This window comes from Alligator mississippiensis, chromosome 1, assembly GCF_030867095.1.
Source record: "Alligator mississippiensis isolate rAllMis1 chromosome 1, rAllMis1, whole genome shotgun sequence".
NCBI lineage: Eukaryota > Metazoa > Chordata > Crocodylia > Alligatoridae > Alligator > Alligator mississippiensis.
The window spans coordinates 289,615,025-289,633,531 of NC_081824.1; the positions used below are offsets into that span (position 1 = coordinate 289,615,025).

General features: G+C 41.0%; 2 protein-coding genes across 10 annotated transcripts in view; one reads left to right on the plus strand and one right to left on the minus strand.

The window, feature by feature from the left end:
* On the minus strand, positions 1-6,348 carry RWDD2B (RWD domain containing 2B). Of its 9 annotated transcripts, none has more exons than XM_019476309.2 (5): positions 6,325-6,348; positions 3,051-3,280; positions 2,896-2,963; positions 2,166-2,531; positions 1-1,455 (listed from the first exon to the last, which is right to left on the minus strand). In XM_019476309.2, the coding sequence occupies exons 2-5, from the start codon at positions 3,255-3,257 to the stop codon at positions 1,221-1,223; spliced, it is 876 nt and encodes a 291-aa protein (XP_019331854.1). In that variant the 5' UTR covers positions 3,258-3,280; positions 6,325-6,348; the 3' UTR covers positions 1-1,220. The 9 variants fall into 9 exon arrangements, with proteins under 9 accessions (XP_019331854.1, XP_014454596.1, XP_014454595.1 ...); XM_014599110.2 differs by lacking the exon at positions 6,325-6,348 and adding an exon at positions 6,088-6,170; XM_014599109.2 differs by lacking the exon at positions 6,325-6,348 and adding an exon at positions 6,057-6,139.
* Positions 6,145-18,507, plus strand: part of USP16 (ubiquitin specific peptidase 16) — a 26,869-nt gene continuing 14,506 nt past the window's right edge. The window contains exons 1-6 of the mRNA XM_014599102.3: positions 6,145-6,232; positions 8,692-8,790; positions 11,476-11,654; positions 12,310-12,413; positions 15,839-15,939; positions 18,041-18,231. Of these exons, the coding sequence (XP_014454588.2) occupies positions 8,730-8,790; positions 11,476-11,654; positions 12,310-12,413; positions 15,839-15,939; positions 18,041-18,231 (636 nt within the window). The 5' untranslated portion in view covers positions 6,145-6,232; positions 8,692-8,729. The remainder of the gene's footprint in view (positions 6,233-8,691; positions 8,791-11,475; positions 11,655-12,309; positions 12,414-15,838; positions 15,940-18,040; positions 18,232-18,507) is intronic.

Below are 18,507 nucleotides of genomic sequence, written 5' to 3' on the forward strand. Positions count from 1 at the left end.
TTAAGATTCAATGTTTGATGCTTTATTATGAACTAACTGCTTCATGACAACTTTGTTGAAATCTGACTCAAGCTATTGTAAACTGACCCATCAAACACTTTCTCACATAAATAGTGTTTCTGATTTCTAAGTATATAGGTTTGCAAAGTGTAAATTCAACACAAGGACAGTTCTTTTTGTCATATGGGGTACGGTCTTGGCCTAATGGGGACTCAATCAATGTCCAATAACAAATAATAACAAATCTATTACAGTTGATTCTTTGGAGCAATTCAAATCCCTTGCCTTTGCAAACATTTATCCTGTTATTTTTACTCGTTTCAGTAAAATGACTAGCGTGAATAAGAGGCAGAGGCCAAGCCCTGTTTTTGTAAAGCACCATTATTCACGCAAGAGTAGGATAAGCAGTAAATATTAAATAAAAATGTCTGCCATCAAAAAAGTCTTCTGGTAGCATATGTAAACATAGTGTTCAATTGTGTAAAAAAGTCAGTGTTTCCTTAGAGAGACTGTCTAAAATGACTGGGTGAAAAAAAAAAGAAGAAAAAAAAAAAATCACACACCTGATTCCTTACCTGTTCATAGATACAATTCTCTTCTCAATAACATCATGTTCTAGATCAATTAACTGCATTTAGGCTGCACAGGCTGGACGAGTGGAGTGTGACCCATATCCCAGCCAGATCTGGCTTGCAGGGTCTGGGTCCACCTCTGAGTTCTTGATCCACCATGGGACAGCCTTGTGCACCAGGCTGATCCTATACACAAGGTTGCAGCAACCAGCTGGTGAGGCTACCCATGGGTCTGGAAATGTAATGGTGGGGGAGCAGTAGCCAAGGCTCCCAGAGTTATGGTAATTAATGCTACCACTGCTTCCATGCCACCAAATTTCCAAACCTGTTGGGAACCCCCACAGGCTGGATCTGGTGTGTGGTTGTACTTTGAACAACACCATGTTAGATCTCTGTCCAGTAGTTCTACAGAGGCATTTTCTGTCCTTGTAATTAGGACATCTCTGATCTTGCCCTTACAATCAAATTTTGTATCGAAGCATTCATCTAATCATTTTCAGGATTGCTATTTGTTTTCATGGAAAACTAGATTCATCATAAAAATCATATTTCCCTTGCCGATCAATTACTTCAGAAGTGGGAGGGAAATAAGCTATTCCAGAACCATCACACAATTTTCCAAATGGAAATGCTTGGATGCTTAATAATTTAACGTCCTTCAACTCCAAAGTACATCTGAAAAATATCAGCACATCCTCTTTCATCTAAAAAATGATATAGCTGTCCCAGATCCATATGATTTCCTCTGTTACCATGTGCATCAAAAACTTTTTCTTCAAAAGATGAGAATTTTCTTTGTTTCTTTATTTCAGCATGCCCTGCTTCCAAAGACATGTCTTCTCTGTGGCGAATTAAAATTCTCTTCCATGTTAATTTTCTGACTCTGAAAACAGAAAAAATATGAATCTGTAAAATGCCATGTTTTATGAAGTATAAAACAAGGATGGTTTTTCTTTAACAAATTTCAGTTGTGCATATATCTGGTACAAATACACCTGTTATATAGTTCATTGGCCTTATGTAAAATATCAGACATGCAAACATTCCTAGAAACAGAGCATTGTTTCTTTATACTTAAATCTCCCTAGTAATTGAAGGCACTTAATTTCATTACTCACAGAATAATGCAAGCAGGCAATCAACAAAGTTGAGATTTCAATATAATCATACACCTTAGTTTTGTCTATGTTAGGAATTTTCTTGCTCTTTCATTTCTAAATATGCTAAAATTGCACTGAATCTGCACAACTCAGAACTACAAATAACAGAAGCAACATTAAACAATATAAACAGAACTGATGGCACTGCATGCCAGCTGCTATACTGATGCAGAGATGAAGAGAACAGAAGACACCTTTGTCAAGAGAACTCCTAGCTGGCTAATGAACAGACCCACATTAACAATCCTGATGGATATGACAAATGACTGTAGTTGGACATATGGAAAGTTACAAACATGTTATGATTAACAACTTAGTTATAAAAACTTTACCTGCATTATTACAATGTGGTGACCATCTGCCAACCAAACCCACAAGACAAAACATAATTATAAATAATCATCTGTCACATTTAAAAAACAGTAAAGCTGACCTTGCCCAGAACTCTTCACAAGTACTCTGAAGGCCTTCTACACAAACAACACCTGGCTTCCCTGGCATGCAAAACCCAGATAGAGAGAGCTCCTTAGCCCAATCAACAATATTCTTTCTTTTGTGTTTGTTGTAGATGTGATGACTATAAATCCACAACCTAGTAAAAATGGCATCTTCTGTTTCCATGGAACTTGATGTCACCACTGAGGAAGATGAAGTCTCTTTGTCAATATATGCCAATGCATGATCTTTAACCCATTCTCTTGCACTTAGTACACAGGGCTCACCGCTGCAGTTTCTTATCAAGTAGTTTTTCAGATCTGTGTTCAGTCGAATTTGCTGTGATCGACTTAATGAGGGTGACCTAAGGAAGAAATATAAGTTTATTTTAAAATGTAGTCGCAATATAGCATATTTTTAAAAGGTAGGGAAATCAGAAAGTTCTAAAAATTCTGTTTTAGCTTACAATTGGTGGAAAATTACTGATCCACCAATGTAATGCCTTTTTCTATATTAATACTATACTATCTTAGATGCGTTAGGTAAAGTCACATTTTAGTCTTTAATAGACAGGTTAACTATGGATTTTATAATGACATTCATCTGTAAATTTCAAACAGGAAAAATCAGGTAATAAGTGAACATAGTTATTGTAATAGGGAATGATTCTTGCTACTGTACTGGGACTGATGTAGTAAGTTTTATTTCCATATAAAAATATGTAGTACCTGACAGTAATTTCTGGTAAAATAGTTGGGTATTTTAGTGGCAATGCAAAGAACACCGAAAACTCTACCTGTGGGGGTGGAAAAGAACATTAAAATCTGATTATAAAAAAAAAAAAAAAAAAGACATTTTAATTTAAAAAATATGTCCATATTACCATAGTGGCATCAGGAACCTGCAGCTTGACATTTAGGGTAAACTGAACTTTTGAAGATGGCATCTCTGAAGACTGATTTTCAACACAGCATTTTAGTTCTGCTAAAGCCAGCTGGTCTGTCACAATAAACTCATCTTCACCAGGAAACATGCTAGAAAGAAGGTCCAACTCAGAAATTTGTACTTCAGCTTCTTCCCAGTTAGTCATTTTGGCTGCGTTTTGGCTGCTTCCTAAATAAAGAAGAAATTAGGAAAATTTTACAAATCTAATACAGAAGCAGGCTCACTAGTCACTTCTGGAATTTTTCCATAAATAACATTAATTCATATAAGTCCACCAAAATCGATTCATAATGGTCTGCAGGGAGAGGCTAATACTTCACACACTGTTTTTGTATTGTCTCAGTGTTTCCACTGATTTTAAGCAGAACCAGGATTTCACATTGTATTTACAAACTGAAACCTCTTTGGATTACTGAGGGGAAGATTTGAATTCAGTCATTTGTGTTATTTCAGCACACTCAGTTTGCTATGCAGCTGAGGCCATCTTTAGTGATCTATTATTCCAGCAATGTGTGGAATACAGATATACCCTCCCTATTTTCACAGAATGATTATACAATCATAACAGGAACTGCAAAAACAGCACAGTCTTGCTCAGGGGATTGGCTCACTGCATGTATTTAAATATGTTTATATTTATTTCACTGACAAAAATAAGCTTTGCCACCTTTGTTGCTACTGGCAGGCCTGTACATGCACGTACAACAACAAAATGCATACAGCCACATTCCAATGAGAAAAAAAATGATAATATGTAAGGCAGGTACAGGAGAGAAAAGCGGACTTTCCCATTTCAGGGGGTCAGCAAGAGTTGGCATCGGTAGCCTCAGTCTCCTTCTGTGAAGCTTTAATTCTGAAACCAATGAAGTCTGAGCCTGGAAGGTGGCATGTTGCCACACAGATTTCTGCTGACAATGATGTATAGGCTCAGATTTAGTTTGGATGAGACTAGGACAGTGGTTCTCAACCAGGGTGTCACATCAACACCCACGGCCTCAAGATCCTTTACAGGGTGCCGCAGAGCGCCACGCATTGTTAGCGTTGGTAGTTGTGCAAGCTGGATTCACAATATAAACCCAAGGATTTCAAACAGAAACCTACACTTGTGGTCTTTTCCAGTTCTTGGCCACAGAAATGCTGTCATTTCAGTCAAGAGAGAAAATGAGGAGCTGAGGGAGAGGGGATGTGAGGCTGCCCTGGGGCAGGAAAAGAAAGGTTGAGAACTGCTGTCCTGGGGACATGGCAGAAGAGGCAGGACAGAGGTGCACCTCACAATCTAGAGCAGCTATGCGCGGGCTTTCCCAGCCACAGCTCAGCCCATACATGCTGAGGGCTGCCAAAAGCCCACCCACTCCTTTTTATTGCTAACCTCTTTTTTACCTTGTATTTATTACCTGTGTAGTGTTTTTCCTTTGGCCTTTTTGTCCTGTTTTCTTCCTCCTCCCTCCCCTGCCTTACCTTTCGTTTTCCGATTTAAACCCTTTTATATTATCACTGACATCCTGTCCCTCTTTTAGCTTCTCCCATTCCTGCTTTTCTGCTCTCCAACTATTCCCTTTTTCACAGACTGCCTCTTTTTCACCTTGTATTTTATTTCATAGATGTTAGGGTCAGAAGGGACCTATTAGATCACTGAGTCCGACCCCCTGCCATGGGCAGAAAAGAGTGCTGGGGTCAGGTGTTTCTCCAATCTCCTCTTAAATACCTCCAAGGAAGGGGACAGCACCACCTCCCTTGGAAGCGTATTCCATATTTTGGCAACCCTCACTGTAAATAAATTTTTCCTGATGTCACCTCTGTTGTCTCCCTCTGACTTTTTTCCCTCCTGCTCTCTTCCTCCTCCCTGCTTTTCCTTTTGTCTTGCTTATCTCTACCTATTTACATTTTTACTGACAACCCTCCACACTTTTACCTTCTCTCATTCCTTGGAGTCTCAGACCAGTAGACTCCCTATGCCTGAGGAAGGGTGACTGCAACCAAAAGCTTCCTAAGAACTTTTTTCCAACTACTCAATTGGTCTAATTAACGATATCACAATCTACACAAAGAACCTTGCCACCCACACCGATGCAGTCAGCCTGCAAGGTGCACCTCTCGCCTGCCCTCACTGAGATCAACACAGTGATGTCAGGTCTTAAATATGCAATTATCATAATTGGAAGCTCAAAATCAGGCACCCTAAAAGTAATTTAAGACTCTCCAAGGGTGACTTGGTTTTGCATACCTTGCTCCAATTAGCTGCCTCATAATTATTGTACTTTTTGAACACTTATTTATTAGTGATCATACATGGGCTGAAATTACTACACAAGTTTGATAATTAATGTACAGCTGGCAACACCGGCCCAACGCAGCTAAGCACCGCTCTGGGCTAAAACGAGGATAGCCTGTGTCCCCCCCGACCCCAGCACCAGCCCTGCACAGACCACTGCAGCCACCCACCAGGAACGGGGGAGAGGGGTGACGTCACCCCCTAACTGCTTCCCCGTGCCTCGCGTCACCACCAGGAGGAGCCCGCTACGCGCGGGAAGGGGAGGGGGCGGGGCGGGGCCAGGCCCGGGGCTGGGGGAGCGCGGAAAGTGCCGCCGCCCAACGGATTCGAACTCCCCGAGCCCAACGTTCTGCGGCTGGGGGGCAGGGGGCTGGCAGACTGCAAAGTCCAGATCGAACCTGCCCGGCCCTACAGCCTTTCCAGCCCCGCTGATACTGCGCATGCGCCGTATCCGTTCCCTCTACCCTTACTCATACTGCGTAAGCACACCGCGTCCCGCCTTCCTCGAACTGCGCATGCGCGGCTCCTCCTCCTCCCCCAGTTAAAAGTGAGCATGTGCCGAGAATTGAGCCAGCCAAGTTGCTGAACAAGCGCTGGAAAAGGAAGCAGAAGCGTATGCGTCCGTGCCGGCGGGCAGACGCGCTTCCTATTCCCCCAGACGCCTGACGTCACCTTTCCGTCCGATTCCCGGCATGCAACGCACCGGAAGCTGGGTTCTCAAGGAACGATCCTTCCGGTACCGGCGTAGCCGTCCCCACAGCTCCGCCGCGGCCGAGCGGAAAAGCCGGAATGCTGCGCCGAACTTGGAAGGATGTGTCGTAAAACAAATCGGTTCACGACACTGACAGGTAAGGGTCCTCGGTGCCGCGGTCTCGGCCCTGCTTGCTGTGACCGCCTCGGAGAAATGATTTTTCTCCTTTCGCGCGCGGGAGCGAGATACCTTGCTTCCCTCTCCGGTTCCGGCCAGCGGGGTGGAGAGGGAATGGAGCGCTCTGCGGCCCTCCTATTGGTTCTAGTGGTTGTCGGTCATCGTGGGGAGAGGCGGGTGCAGGTGGCGCTGAGCCGGCCAATTGGAGCTGGCAGGTGGCCTGTTTCGCCGAGCAAGGTAGGTTGCGCTCGAGTGGTAAGGGAGAGCTGTTCGTGTGAGAGGGAAGGCGCGGCGTTCTCTCCTGCACGTGGGCGGCATGGGCATGATGTCTCCCTGCTTGCCTCTGGACCAGGCAGAGCTGGGAGGGGGCTACTGGGCCAGTAAGGCGGGCCCTTGCAGTCCTGGCCTTGCAGGGGGAGTTGATTGCAGAGACCCCTGCCTTCTTGAGTCTGAGCAGTCTGTAGACACTGCTCTCAAGGCCTGGTTAGTGTTTCAGGGCAGCAGCTCCGTTTACTTGGCAGTCATTCCCTGAGCCAGTGCGGCCTGAAAGGAGGGTGCCCCCTGGGACTTCTTTTCCCTAAAAATAAAAGGGGCTGAAAAAATGCCTGTCAGGAGTCACCCCAGAGCACCACTTGTCTGCCTTCAGTCACAGCTCGGTATGGGTTTGCAGACCTGCTGTTTGCCTAAGGCTCCGGAATGCCTACGGTTGGGTGCTTCTTGAGGGTCTAGCTTGCTCCTGCAGTCGTTATCTGATTGTCTGAGGGCAAGCAAGATCGGGGGCATCCAAATTCCAAGCCTCCAGGTTTGGGCCTACACATAGTATGCCTGCTGATGGATTGGGAAGTATTTGAAGGCCCAGGCTGAAAAGTCTGAGGTGGAGGGTACTCACCGGTTGCAGCACCACATGGGGTGTTTGAACAGTCCGAATCCTTTGCTCAGTCAAAAGGATTAGGAACTGATCTGGTTAATTTGACCTGGAACATTAAAAAATTTCCGAAAGAAAAATCAAGCTTACTAGTTTTGGAGAGTGTCCTCCACCCCAGGCTCTCACCCTGGGACTTGAGATACTCCCAAATCCATTGGCAGGCATCCTACCTGCAGGCCCAACCCCAGAGGTCATGGAATTCAGATGCCCCCAGATACTACAGGCAAGCAGCCTTCATTCTAGACTCTTTAAGTCTGGAAATTCAGATGCTCGCTGTTGGTATGGAGTTTGCTCGCCAGTTGTAGCGCCTTACATAGTATTTAGAACAATTGAGTTCTGCTGGCTCAATCGACGTTCTTTTTTAGAACGACTGAGTTCTGCTTGGTCAATATGATCTGGAACTGATTTGGCTGATTTGACCTTGAACATGAAATATATTAATAAAAAAAATTTGTTAGTTTTGGAGTATATGTAAGGAACAGATCCCAGTTGTGTTGGTTGTTGGGTGCACCTTGAAACAAAGGCGGCAAAAACTTCCTAGAACAGAAAGCTCCGTGTAGTGAACAGAAATCTGAGCATTCAGTATGTTGTCACCTGGTAGCAGTAGATAAGAATATTTTACCTTGTGTTGCTGAACATGGCCTCAGAAGTAAAAGATGTTTTCACTGAAACAAAAACAAAGATCTACATTTGATCTAAGCTGACAAGAAAATAAGTCGTTTGAAGATTTAATTGGGATGGAGCCCATAGTATGCTTATCACACTCTAAAACGTTCTATAAGCGTATATCCCAAAAAAATGTAGGGGAATTTGACTGAGTTTAACCCCTCTTAAAAGCTGCAACATCCCTGTCTAACAGGTAGGCAACATTTTTTGGCTGGAGTGCCAAAAAAACCCACAATGCCTACCTTGCTGCTGCCCCTGCCTGCAGGGGAAGTGTGGCCAGAGAGCAGCTGGGAGCTCAGAGCGGCAGGCAGCTTTCTGTTCCCCCTGCTGTGCCCTGCCACACTGGGTTCCACATGCTGCTCTGCAGAAGTCATGGCAAGGGCAGCATTGGCACCTGCTGCCTCTCCAGAGCCTAGGGCCAGGTCTGGGGCTGGGAGACAGCAGCTGTTTGCAGCTTCCCAGCTGCAGCCGGCCCAGGTTCTGAGTAGCTGCTGATAGCCACAGAGCCCAGGTTGCTTGCAACAGGGCTTCCATCCTCCCAGCTGGCTGCTGGGAGCAGCCCGGGCTCCCAGCTGGCAAAAGCTAGTGTTCAATATGTAATGGTCTAGGAAATGTGAGAAGCAAAGACTTATTTTGATGATACTTCGGTTGGACCAACTGTGTAGTTAGGAAAAATGCTATACAATCTTTTGAACTCTGATCTTCAATATAACTGTTTCAAGAAAACAAACATTTCAAACAACAGATTAATTCATTTGGGATGTGGTTTTTGGTCTTATTGCTGCTGTTTTATGTAGAACCACCTATAAATAAAATCTGCTAACTTAATATTTTTATTTCTTCTATAGGTCACTTTTCTGCGTAAGAAAAACTACCAAACATTAACATGGGAAAGAAACGAACGAAAGGCAAAACAGCGCAGACAGATGAGACTCTGGATATTCAGGGTATATTTCATAAATACAAACATCTTCAAAAAACTCAATAGCCCTGTAGGAGGAAATGTTTAATTTAACTTTGAACTGTGTGGAATTGAAAACCCATTAATAATTGTTAGGCCAGGGGTTCTCAACCAGGGTGCCACACAATGTTAGCAATATTAGGTGTATAAACATGTTTCACAAGATAAACCCAGAGATTTCAAATAGGAATCCATAGTGTTAGAAACAGTCTGTCTTGTGTGACATTTCTGAGTTCCTTGCAACAAGATTTTTCTCTTTTTCTGGAGTCAAAAATAAGTGAACACTTGGAGCTAGCATTTCCAACGGGTGTATCAGGTCTAAAAAGGTTGAGAACCACTGCATTAGGCATTTACAATAGTTATTTATGCAGCTTTGAAGATTTGATTACAGAGAATGTGTACACAACTGAAACATCCTTCATGGCTCTTATTTTAAACTTGCTAAGAAATAAAGTAGAATAAAAGTATTAAAGAATTAATATTTAGTACCTGGCAAATCCAGTTCTAAGAACTATTTCTTCCACAAATAGTTCTTTACTTATTTGCATATGATCCCATCAAATTTCATGAGGTTGCTGGCTGAGCAGACATCTTGTAGAGTTGAGTTCAGTGTTTACTAATGACAAGTAACTTGATACATTCTTGATGCTGTTTTTAATGCTTTTGGAAAGTTATTTTTGTTTCAGTAGCAGAAGGATATGATTGAAATACAAAAAACATTATTGCATTTTTGAGGATCTCTTTTATTTGCCAGTAGCAGCAGCTAATTTTGTCTAGCTTCAGCTACCTTTTTTGCCTCTGCTTTCCCACTGCCTTGTTTTCCATACCAGATGTAAGCCACCATGGTGCTTTTAGGCCATTTGGTCAAAAATCCATCCCTTTCCTCATCCAGCCTCACCACGGTTTTTTGTTTTGTTTTTTTTTTTTGTTAACTTAAGTACTCCTTAAAACTGTTCCCTAAAACACTCCTACAAGCTGAGGTAGCCTATCTGATAGCCTGTAATTGAAACCAGCTTACAGAAAACATGACTACAAGTTGTCGTAACTTCAAAAATGTAGTTGCAGTGTATATACAAGAACTATAAAAATCATAATTTAGTTTGGAATTGTAGATTGAACTCCCACTTTTAAAATTTGCTAATATTTATAGTATGCAAATATATAACTTTATCTTCCTAATTAACATGGGTTTCAGGATGTTACCATAATACAAAGCTGGAAGTCAAAGCTCTATTGTGATAGGCACTGTACAAACATTTAGTAAGTGTGAGTCCATGCTACAAAAAGTTTACAGTCCAAAGCTATGGACCACCTGCAATCCAGGCCTGCTCCCGCTCCCCCCACCCTCATTCTTGATGGGCTAGTTCATTGTATAAGGACAGGGGAAAAACAAGTATTTGAAGATGGGCACTAGAAAACTGAATGCTGTAGGTACTTGTGTCCTTCCAGTTACAAAGTGACCTGAAAAGTTCATTAAAAGGAGGAGCTATGAAGATTTGCATGTTTTTAGTTACTTTGCTCTGTACATTCTCCTCTCCCCCCCCAATAAACAGTGCTTCCATCAAATGTTTCATCTCATCCAGGAAAATGAAGGCATTTGCCAGCTGCAAAAAATTATTTGGAAAACTTAAATTGATTGCTTTTGTTTACTGGTTAACTGCCAAAGCAATAAGCAAATGGCTATAAGTTGTGGACATGAAGAAAGCATACAGTCACACAGGATAAAACCCATATGTTCTGCTGATTGAACTCATGTAGCCCATCAGAAATACGAAATATCAAAACCAAAGAGTACCCTTTTGTGTTAACCAATAATACCAGAGTTGTGACAGCCTTCTTTCTCATCAAAGGCTGGGTAACTTGTTAACCTCTAAGCATGGCATGAAGGCTGTCTGTGTTGGGGGTGGAGATTTGTTTTTTTTCCAGACATTGGGTAATGGGAGGAGTGCATTAGAAGTCATTAACCTCTCATGAAAATTCCCTTCTGGAAACTTCCTCTCTTTCAGACTGGAAGATGAACAGCTTTAATGGATTTGGCTTCTGCTGTGGCAATTACATTTTGGTGATTTCTCAAGCCTTTTGGGATTGATAGCTGAAAATACAAATCCCTAAACTTATTTAGGTTCTTACAAGCAAACAGTTCAGATCATGGAGCCAAGAGGTGTTAGAGGAGCCCCAAACAGGGCTGCAGTGTCTTACATTAGTTTCAGTTTTTGTTTAATTGGATTTAAGGTGTAGCTCCTAATAAAACATAGTGTAGTCATCTAGTTTGGGGGAGTTAAAGGCATAGGTTATGGTAGCTAGGTCTGTACTGAAAGAAATTGTCGTCTCTGGCCCAACCTATGTTAGAGAGGTTCTTATTCAGTAATATTTTTTTTTTTTTTTGATTGTGCCATTATTTTAGGGTCGAACTATAGCTCCAGACTACGTACTCTTGTCCCAAAGGTAGGATGCCCTCTTTGATCGAAGGGACATGTATGATCTTTGCCATGGCTCTAAATTTCTTAGTGTATCCTACCAATCTCTCATTTAATCAGAGAAAGATTTGTCATGGTCATTTTGCATTTTTTTTTTTTTCTCCAGGTCTAGATGTCAGCATTTGTCTTTTGTGCTTGGTAAAAAAAAAACATGACTGTTGCTCATTTTTTCCTGCGTATTTTTGTTTTTGTAGAACCTGTGTGCAAGCACATTCGCAAGGGGTTAGAACATGGCCTTCTGAAAAAGGCACTGCTCAATGTGGAGTGGAACGTTTGTGAGGACTGCAAGACAGACAATAAAGCACAGGATAAATCTCAGGAGGAAACTGATGAAAGTCCTTCAATATGGCTATGTCTAAAATGTGGCCATAGGGTATCTTTTCTTTTATACTCTTCAGCATTTGTTAAAGTAGTTAATAGCTATTTTGCTTAACTAATCCTGTAATTTTCACTTATTTTTAACTCCAAAGGTGGTGTAGTACAAACAAGTTGATGTAGCTGTCTGGTAAAAAAAAAAAAAAAAAAAAAAAAAAAAAAAAAAAAAAAAAAAAGTCTGCTCAGAGTTGCTAATAAAGTATCCAGAAGCTTGGCACAAAGGCATTTAGCAGACTTAAGGCTCCAACACCATCTTAATGACTTGCAGTTTTTGAAAGGCCAGATCTAAGTTGTACTAGAAACTATTAAAACAACACCAAGTCATTAAATTTGGAATATACATGTCTAATAACTCTTCCCAATTTTTTTTAGGACTTTTAAGCTGGGATTTGCAATGGCACATTAAGTTAGGTGTCCAGATCCCCAACTACTTGACAGTTATTCTTTACTGTTGTTATTATCCAGTTAATAACTTTTCCTTATGGAAATAAATTTCAGAGAGAGAAATCTATCTATTTATACCAGTGCTCTAATTAGCCTAACTAATTATTTAGGTCTTTATTTTACAGTTCTGTTTTATTGTCTGAATTGATTTTTTTTCTCACTCAGTAGTCAGTTGGGTTTTGTGACACTTCTGGTTATCGACGTTATAGGGTTGTGGCAGAAATTCTCAAGAACAGCATGCTTTAAAGCATCACACAACGCCAAGATCAGACCCCCATTGTTTGGTTCTCAGTTTGGACAACTGGAGTGTGTGGTGAGTTTGTCAGGCAACAGTTACAAGTCATAACTGAAGGGAATAAAAAAAGAGTTGTAATTTGCTTTCCTTATAAACATAATATGTGGAAATCTTCAGTACATATTTTGCACAAAATTTTTTAATTTATAATTAAAGTTGCTTAAATGTATTATTAATACATTCTCTTATGCAATAAAGAGACCTATATAATTTCCAGTAATAAGAATTCAATTGTCCAGCAATTAAGTGTTTAGTTAGTAAGTTTATAAAACATTAGTCTAGTCTAAATTTAGGTATTGATCTGTAAAATTTCATACTCTGCAGTCTTAAGGCTGGCCTTCAAAGCAGAAGATGTTTCAAAATATAGTAATACACACTTACATTTTAAGCTAACCAGTGCCATGGCAAGGGAGCTTGGCACCCAGGACAGAGCCAGCCCTCACCGTGTACATGGTTCTGGGAGGCGCACACCCCTGCATGCTTGCCCCAGAGATCATGCAGCAGCTGAAGCCACCCTTCCCTGTCCTTGCATGTGCATACTCCCCACCCCCCAAGCGAGCCACTTGCGGCTTCATCCACACCCTACCCTGGCTGGGCAGCATCTGTTGGTGCCCCTTTGGCTCCTGGGGTGGTCACCCCACTAACCCCCCCCCCCCCCCCCCCAGCTACAGCACTGAAGCTAACTAAGGAACATAATGAAGATAAATCTCTTGGGTACAAAAATCATTAAGCCATTTTAAGGATAATACATAATTCTGCTTTACCCAAAGTTGAAAATGTGTTCAAAACCACACACTACTGTAAAGTATTTTTAGCATATGTAGTGTAAGACCTAAGAACATTATTTTGTAAACTGGGAGACGGTAGTGGTGCAACAAGCATAAAGATGTGTATTGTAACAGACTTTTCACTCTCTTTAAAGACAGTTTTGAGAAATCCTGCTGTAAGACAGAAAGGCTCGTACATGTAATTTTCTCTTGCGTGCTTATGTGTATATACAAAATTTGATTGACATTTAGGTTACCTTTGTGACTTTCACATTCACCTAAGAGACAAAGTAACTTCTTTACTCATTCAAACCTATGAATTAAAATTTTCACAAATACAGTTTGTTCTCCAAGATTTGCTGGTCTAATTCTGATTGTAAACTTTTTATTATATTATTTATAATGGACTATAATTTGTGAGTTTCACATTCACCATAAGGTGACATATTGTAAAATTAAAAGCCAAAGCTGCCCTCTTCCAGGTTAGTGTTCTGTTCAGTATACAAATGAGACGCTAACATTTTTAATCATGTATATTTATAATTTAAATATACAAATTATAAATATGTATGAGAGATAATTACACACTCACACATACATATATATCTGTATTAAAACTAAACCAACTAGACCTTTGATCTAGGGGCATAGGGGTGGTGTAGTTAAGGTATCTCGCTATAGATTCTAGAGGCTTTGGTTTTAGCTTCTCAGAGTTATGGACTAACTGAAGAGCACCCTAGTCAACCTAGATATAAATGCATGACTGGCTTTTGGTTTGGGGAGTGAAAGGCAGCAGGATAGCACAGCACAGCACTCCTTTGAGTACTGTTAGCATGTCATGACCATGCCACTAGACTTAAAAAAAACTTTAGTCTTTTCTCCACAATCTCCAGCTTCCATCAGATTTTTCTTAAATACAGGTACTGTATTTGCTTGCATACAACACACCTCCATGTATAATACACACCTTTTTTTTTTTTTTTGCTTCATGCTGCCTTTCAAAACAGAACTTTTGTTGTAGGAGCTGAGCTGCTCCTCAGTTTCCTGTCGGCCCCGCATACCAGATGGGACCCACGGACCAACTCTGTGCGGTGAACCTATGGCGTACAGTGTCATATCTTTCAGGTTCCCCATGTATCCAAAATTTTGATGTGAGGGAGCAGTGGCAGCACTGCTGTAGCTCCCAAGGAGTCCTAGAAGCCAGATGACTTGGTTATGTGGGTGAGATCCTGCCAGTGGGTCCTTTGAGCATCACTAGCAGAGCTTGCTGTTTACTGTATTTCCTCATATCTTCTAATTTATACCAGGTGGCCTTGGTGATAAGTGTGTTGTCTATGAGAAGATACAGTAGTAGACTATTTAAGAGGTTGCTCTGTTAGGGAAAATTGCCTATTGATGTACTTGCCATGTACTGTCCTTTAAAACAGTGGTGATAAACCTGTAACAAAACAAAAAAAACACAGAACCAAAAAAACCCTCCCGTTCCCAAAATGACTAGTAAAAGCTAGGTCCCCAGATTGGTCTAATGAAATATTCATGCCATATTTTAATACTGAGACTCTTAGTATTTAGGAATAGAATTTTGTTATAAATGTCCTCTGCACTCAAAAATTGGGAGTCACTCTAATTTCTAGTCATCCTAAAAATCTGCTAAATGCATTTGTGCCTAACACTCTAAAATCTGCTTGATAGGTTTCACTATGTTAGAGGAGTTCTGTTCTGTTGCATATATTAGCGCAGCGTGTCTATTATGTTAGTGTTGTAACAGATGGCAGGGCAGTGCTGTACTGCTCTCCCGATGCTGGACTTTATTTGTGGTAGAGCATGCCCAACTACAGGAGTTGGGGGACCAATCTTCTTGGCAAGTGTACCACAAATTTAGTCCCGGACCCTCCCCAGTTTCCTTCCCCTGCCCAATCTGTTGCTCAGTTTTCTGCTCCCTGTGCTGCCTGTCCCTTTCCTGATCAGCCACATGCCACACAGAGGCTGCCCATGGTAGGCTGCCCATGTTACTGGCATGCATGCTGCAGGTTGACTACCCCAATCTACAACATCATAGCAGCACCTCAGCAAAATTATGTGAATTGCAGTGTAGTACCATAATCATATACTACATATTATATGCTATGCCCATATCATGTACGAGATGATCTCTGGAGGTCCCTTCCAGCCTACTTCTCTATGATTCTCCATTGTTGTTGGTATGTTTTAAGTCTTATAACACAGCTATATCAGCAGCTCAGAAACACACAAAACAATATTTAAACAAGATAAACACAACATGTTACTTATTATCTTATCTAGGCTAAGTACAACTAACTATTTGGATGGATAGAATACATTTCAATTCCTTCAATTTTTATCTGATAAAATTTGTAATCCATTTTCCTTTGGGTTTTTATCCTTCTGGTTTATTCAGGCAAATTTTCCACTGAACTTGACTTTTACATTAATAAAGACCATAAAGGTGTCCTGAATGAAAATAACTAGGGTTTGTGATTCCTGATCGTTGCCACATTTTTAGTTAGATTTTGTTTCCTAAAATTATGATTTAAGAGTACTGTAAAATTGCTGTAATTGTACATTTGTATGAAATGGCACAGTTTAGGAATTTAATCTGGACATTAGTGTTTAACTGTTTTTAACTCTGAATCTGTTCTGTCTCTCTGTGCTCAGGTGCTATCTGTGTGATAATGAAGTCCCGTATAGTAGTTCAACTCGCCTGGGCCAACTTGTGGATAATGTCAGAAAAGCTTGTGCTGACACACCACATACAGGTAACTTGTTTGCAGTGTCCAGAGCCCTGGAAAGCACCTTGAACAGACTAGACAGTAGAATAAATTAAGAGTCTACTTTAGCTGTGAAATTTTTGAGCATTGTTATATTTCAGTGTAACTTTTTGCAAAAAGATTTAGAAATCTTCTAATCAATAGCTCCCTAGGAATTTTTGCGACCTCACTGTACGAGTGACTCCTTTAGCTGGCAACATAACGCAAAGCCTGGTATAGGCAAAAACAAACAAAAAACCCTCTGCGATATTATTGTACAAGGTTCCCTGATCACCCAAGTTACCTACCACTGAAAGGTGACATGCTCTGTGCACCAAGGCAAAAGAGATTGGAACACCAATCTGGATATGATTTATGATGTATGTCTGTCTCATTTGGGTAAAGAGTGCTAAGCTTAGTCATGTAGTGCAAGACGTGCACCAAGATCACTTCCAGACGCAAGGAATTTGAATGTTCTTGAACTTTGAGCAATCGTATTACCTTGCATTGTAAGCACATAAGTGCCATTTGCTGAGCCAGACCATATGTCCATCAAGCCCAGTACCCTGTCTCGCACAGTGGTAAAGTACGGAACATAAATTCATCTGGGGACAAACAATCCTCAACATACCTGCAGGCTTGATAGCGCCAAACTGACTAACACTATGACTGAAAGGGACCTAGGGGTAATAGATCATAGTGTGAATATGAGCTGTCAGGGCAAACAGTACCCTGGCATCCATCAACCGATGCATCTCGAGCAAAACCAAGGAAGTGATTCTTCTGCTTTACTCGGCATTGGTGAGCCCGCAGCTGGAGTACTGTGTCCAGTTCTGGGTGCTGCACTTCATCAAGGATGTGGAAAAGCTTGAGAGAGTCCAGAGAAGAGCTACACATATGTTCAGAGACTTGCAAGGCAAGCCATACAAGGAAAGGCTGAGGGACTTGGGCCTCTTCAGCCTAAAAAAGAGGAGGCTGAGAGGGGACTTGGTAGCAGCTTACTGCTACATCAGGGGAATACATCGAGGGCTCAGCGAACAACTGTTCACCAGGGCACCCTTGGGGAAAACCAGGAGTAGTGGCCACAAACTCATGGAAGATAGATTCAGGCTTAACACTAGGAAAAACTTCTTCACAGTTTGGGTGCCTAGACTGTGGAATAAACTCCCTCCAGAGGTTGTACAATTGCCTACCCTGGAAATCTTCAAAAGGAGACTGGATAGTCAACTCACTGGGGTTACCTGACCCCAGTTGTCTTTCCTGCCTAATGCAGAGGGGCTGGGCCCAGTGATCTTGTGAAGTCCCTTCCAGCCCCTTACAATCTATGAAAAGGCCTAGCCTACTTAGTCTCTTCTCGTGCGTAAGCTCCTCTGTGCACCTAATTATCCTTATTGCCCTTTTCTACTTTTTCTAGTTCTTCTATAGCCTTTCAAAACATGGAGACCAAAATTGAACACCGTATTCAAGGTGTTAACACACCACAGATTCATAAAGGGGCATAATGGTACCTTTTTTGATTGGTTTATAATTTCCTTCTTAACTCCTGATATTTTATTTGCCTTTTTGACTGCTGGTGAACACTTAGCTGATATTTTTAGTGGGCTGTTTATGATTTCAATATCTTTCCTGTGTAGTAACATTTTAATATAGAGCCCATCATGTATGTACATTTTTAGTTTTTTTTTTTTTTTTCCCCATATGTATTACCCAGAACTTACAAATGTTTGACTTTCACCTGCCATTTTTTTGCTTATATACTCACTTTTGCAAGATTCTTCTGATTTTTGGTGCAGCAAATAAAAAATATCCAAGCACATGAATTAGGTTGCAAGGCTTGTCTGTTCAATAACATTATTTATTCAGATATTGATGAGTACTTGCTTTTGCTTTTTGTAAGCAGCAGTTTAGGTGACCTAAGCACCTTTTTTAAAAAAAAAAAAAAAAAAAGAAATGTTATACAATTAAATAATTAAGTGGTATAAGTTAAATTTAATAATATCATTCTACTGCTCTCTTTGGAAATTTATAATAAAAATAGAGGAATCTTTTTCACAGCTACCTTCTATTCACTGGATATACTTAAAAAAGTAACAGTGCTTTTTGTCTTCAGCATCAGAACATCAAGAAAGCCAAGATTTTGAAAATAAAAAAACAGAAAAAGATAACAGAAATGAGCAAGAAAAAGAAAAAAGGGAAGGCATGATCAAAGAAGAGACTTCTTATCCAAATACCAATGCAGAAGTGATTGTGAAAGGACTTAGTAACCTGGGGAATACGTGCTTCTTCAATGCTGTCATGCAGGTACAGTGGGTAGTGTTGGAGTTGCTGCAGATACAGATTACTTTAAATACTGCACTGGCTTAAAAAAAACATCAGAGCTTCACTTAGGGATGGCACAAACACACTGATAGATGCTGCTCCCAAAAAATTACAATTTAATTATATCTAGACAAGATAACAAAAGGGGCATGAGACAAAGGATGAGAATTTCCAACAATAAGTTACTTAAGTTATAACTTGAATAAGATCTTGTCCTTACTCACCCAACCCAGTGTCTGTATAGAATATCTAGCCATT

Coding starts and splice junctions, on each gene's coding strand:
- RWDD2B (XM_006267161.4), bottom strand. CDS start 5,939: ATGCTCACTTTTAACTGGGGGAGGAGGAGGAGCCGCGCATGCGCAGTT. Junction 2,532..2,895: donor TTACCAGAAATTACTGTCAG/GTACTACATATT, acceptor TTTCTTCCTTAG/GTCACCCTCATTAAGTCGAT. Junction 1,456..2,165: donor TGTGAAGAGTTCTGGGCAAG/GTCAGCTTTACT, acceptor TTCTGTTTTCAG/AGTCAGAAAATTAACATGGA.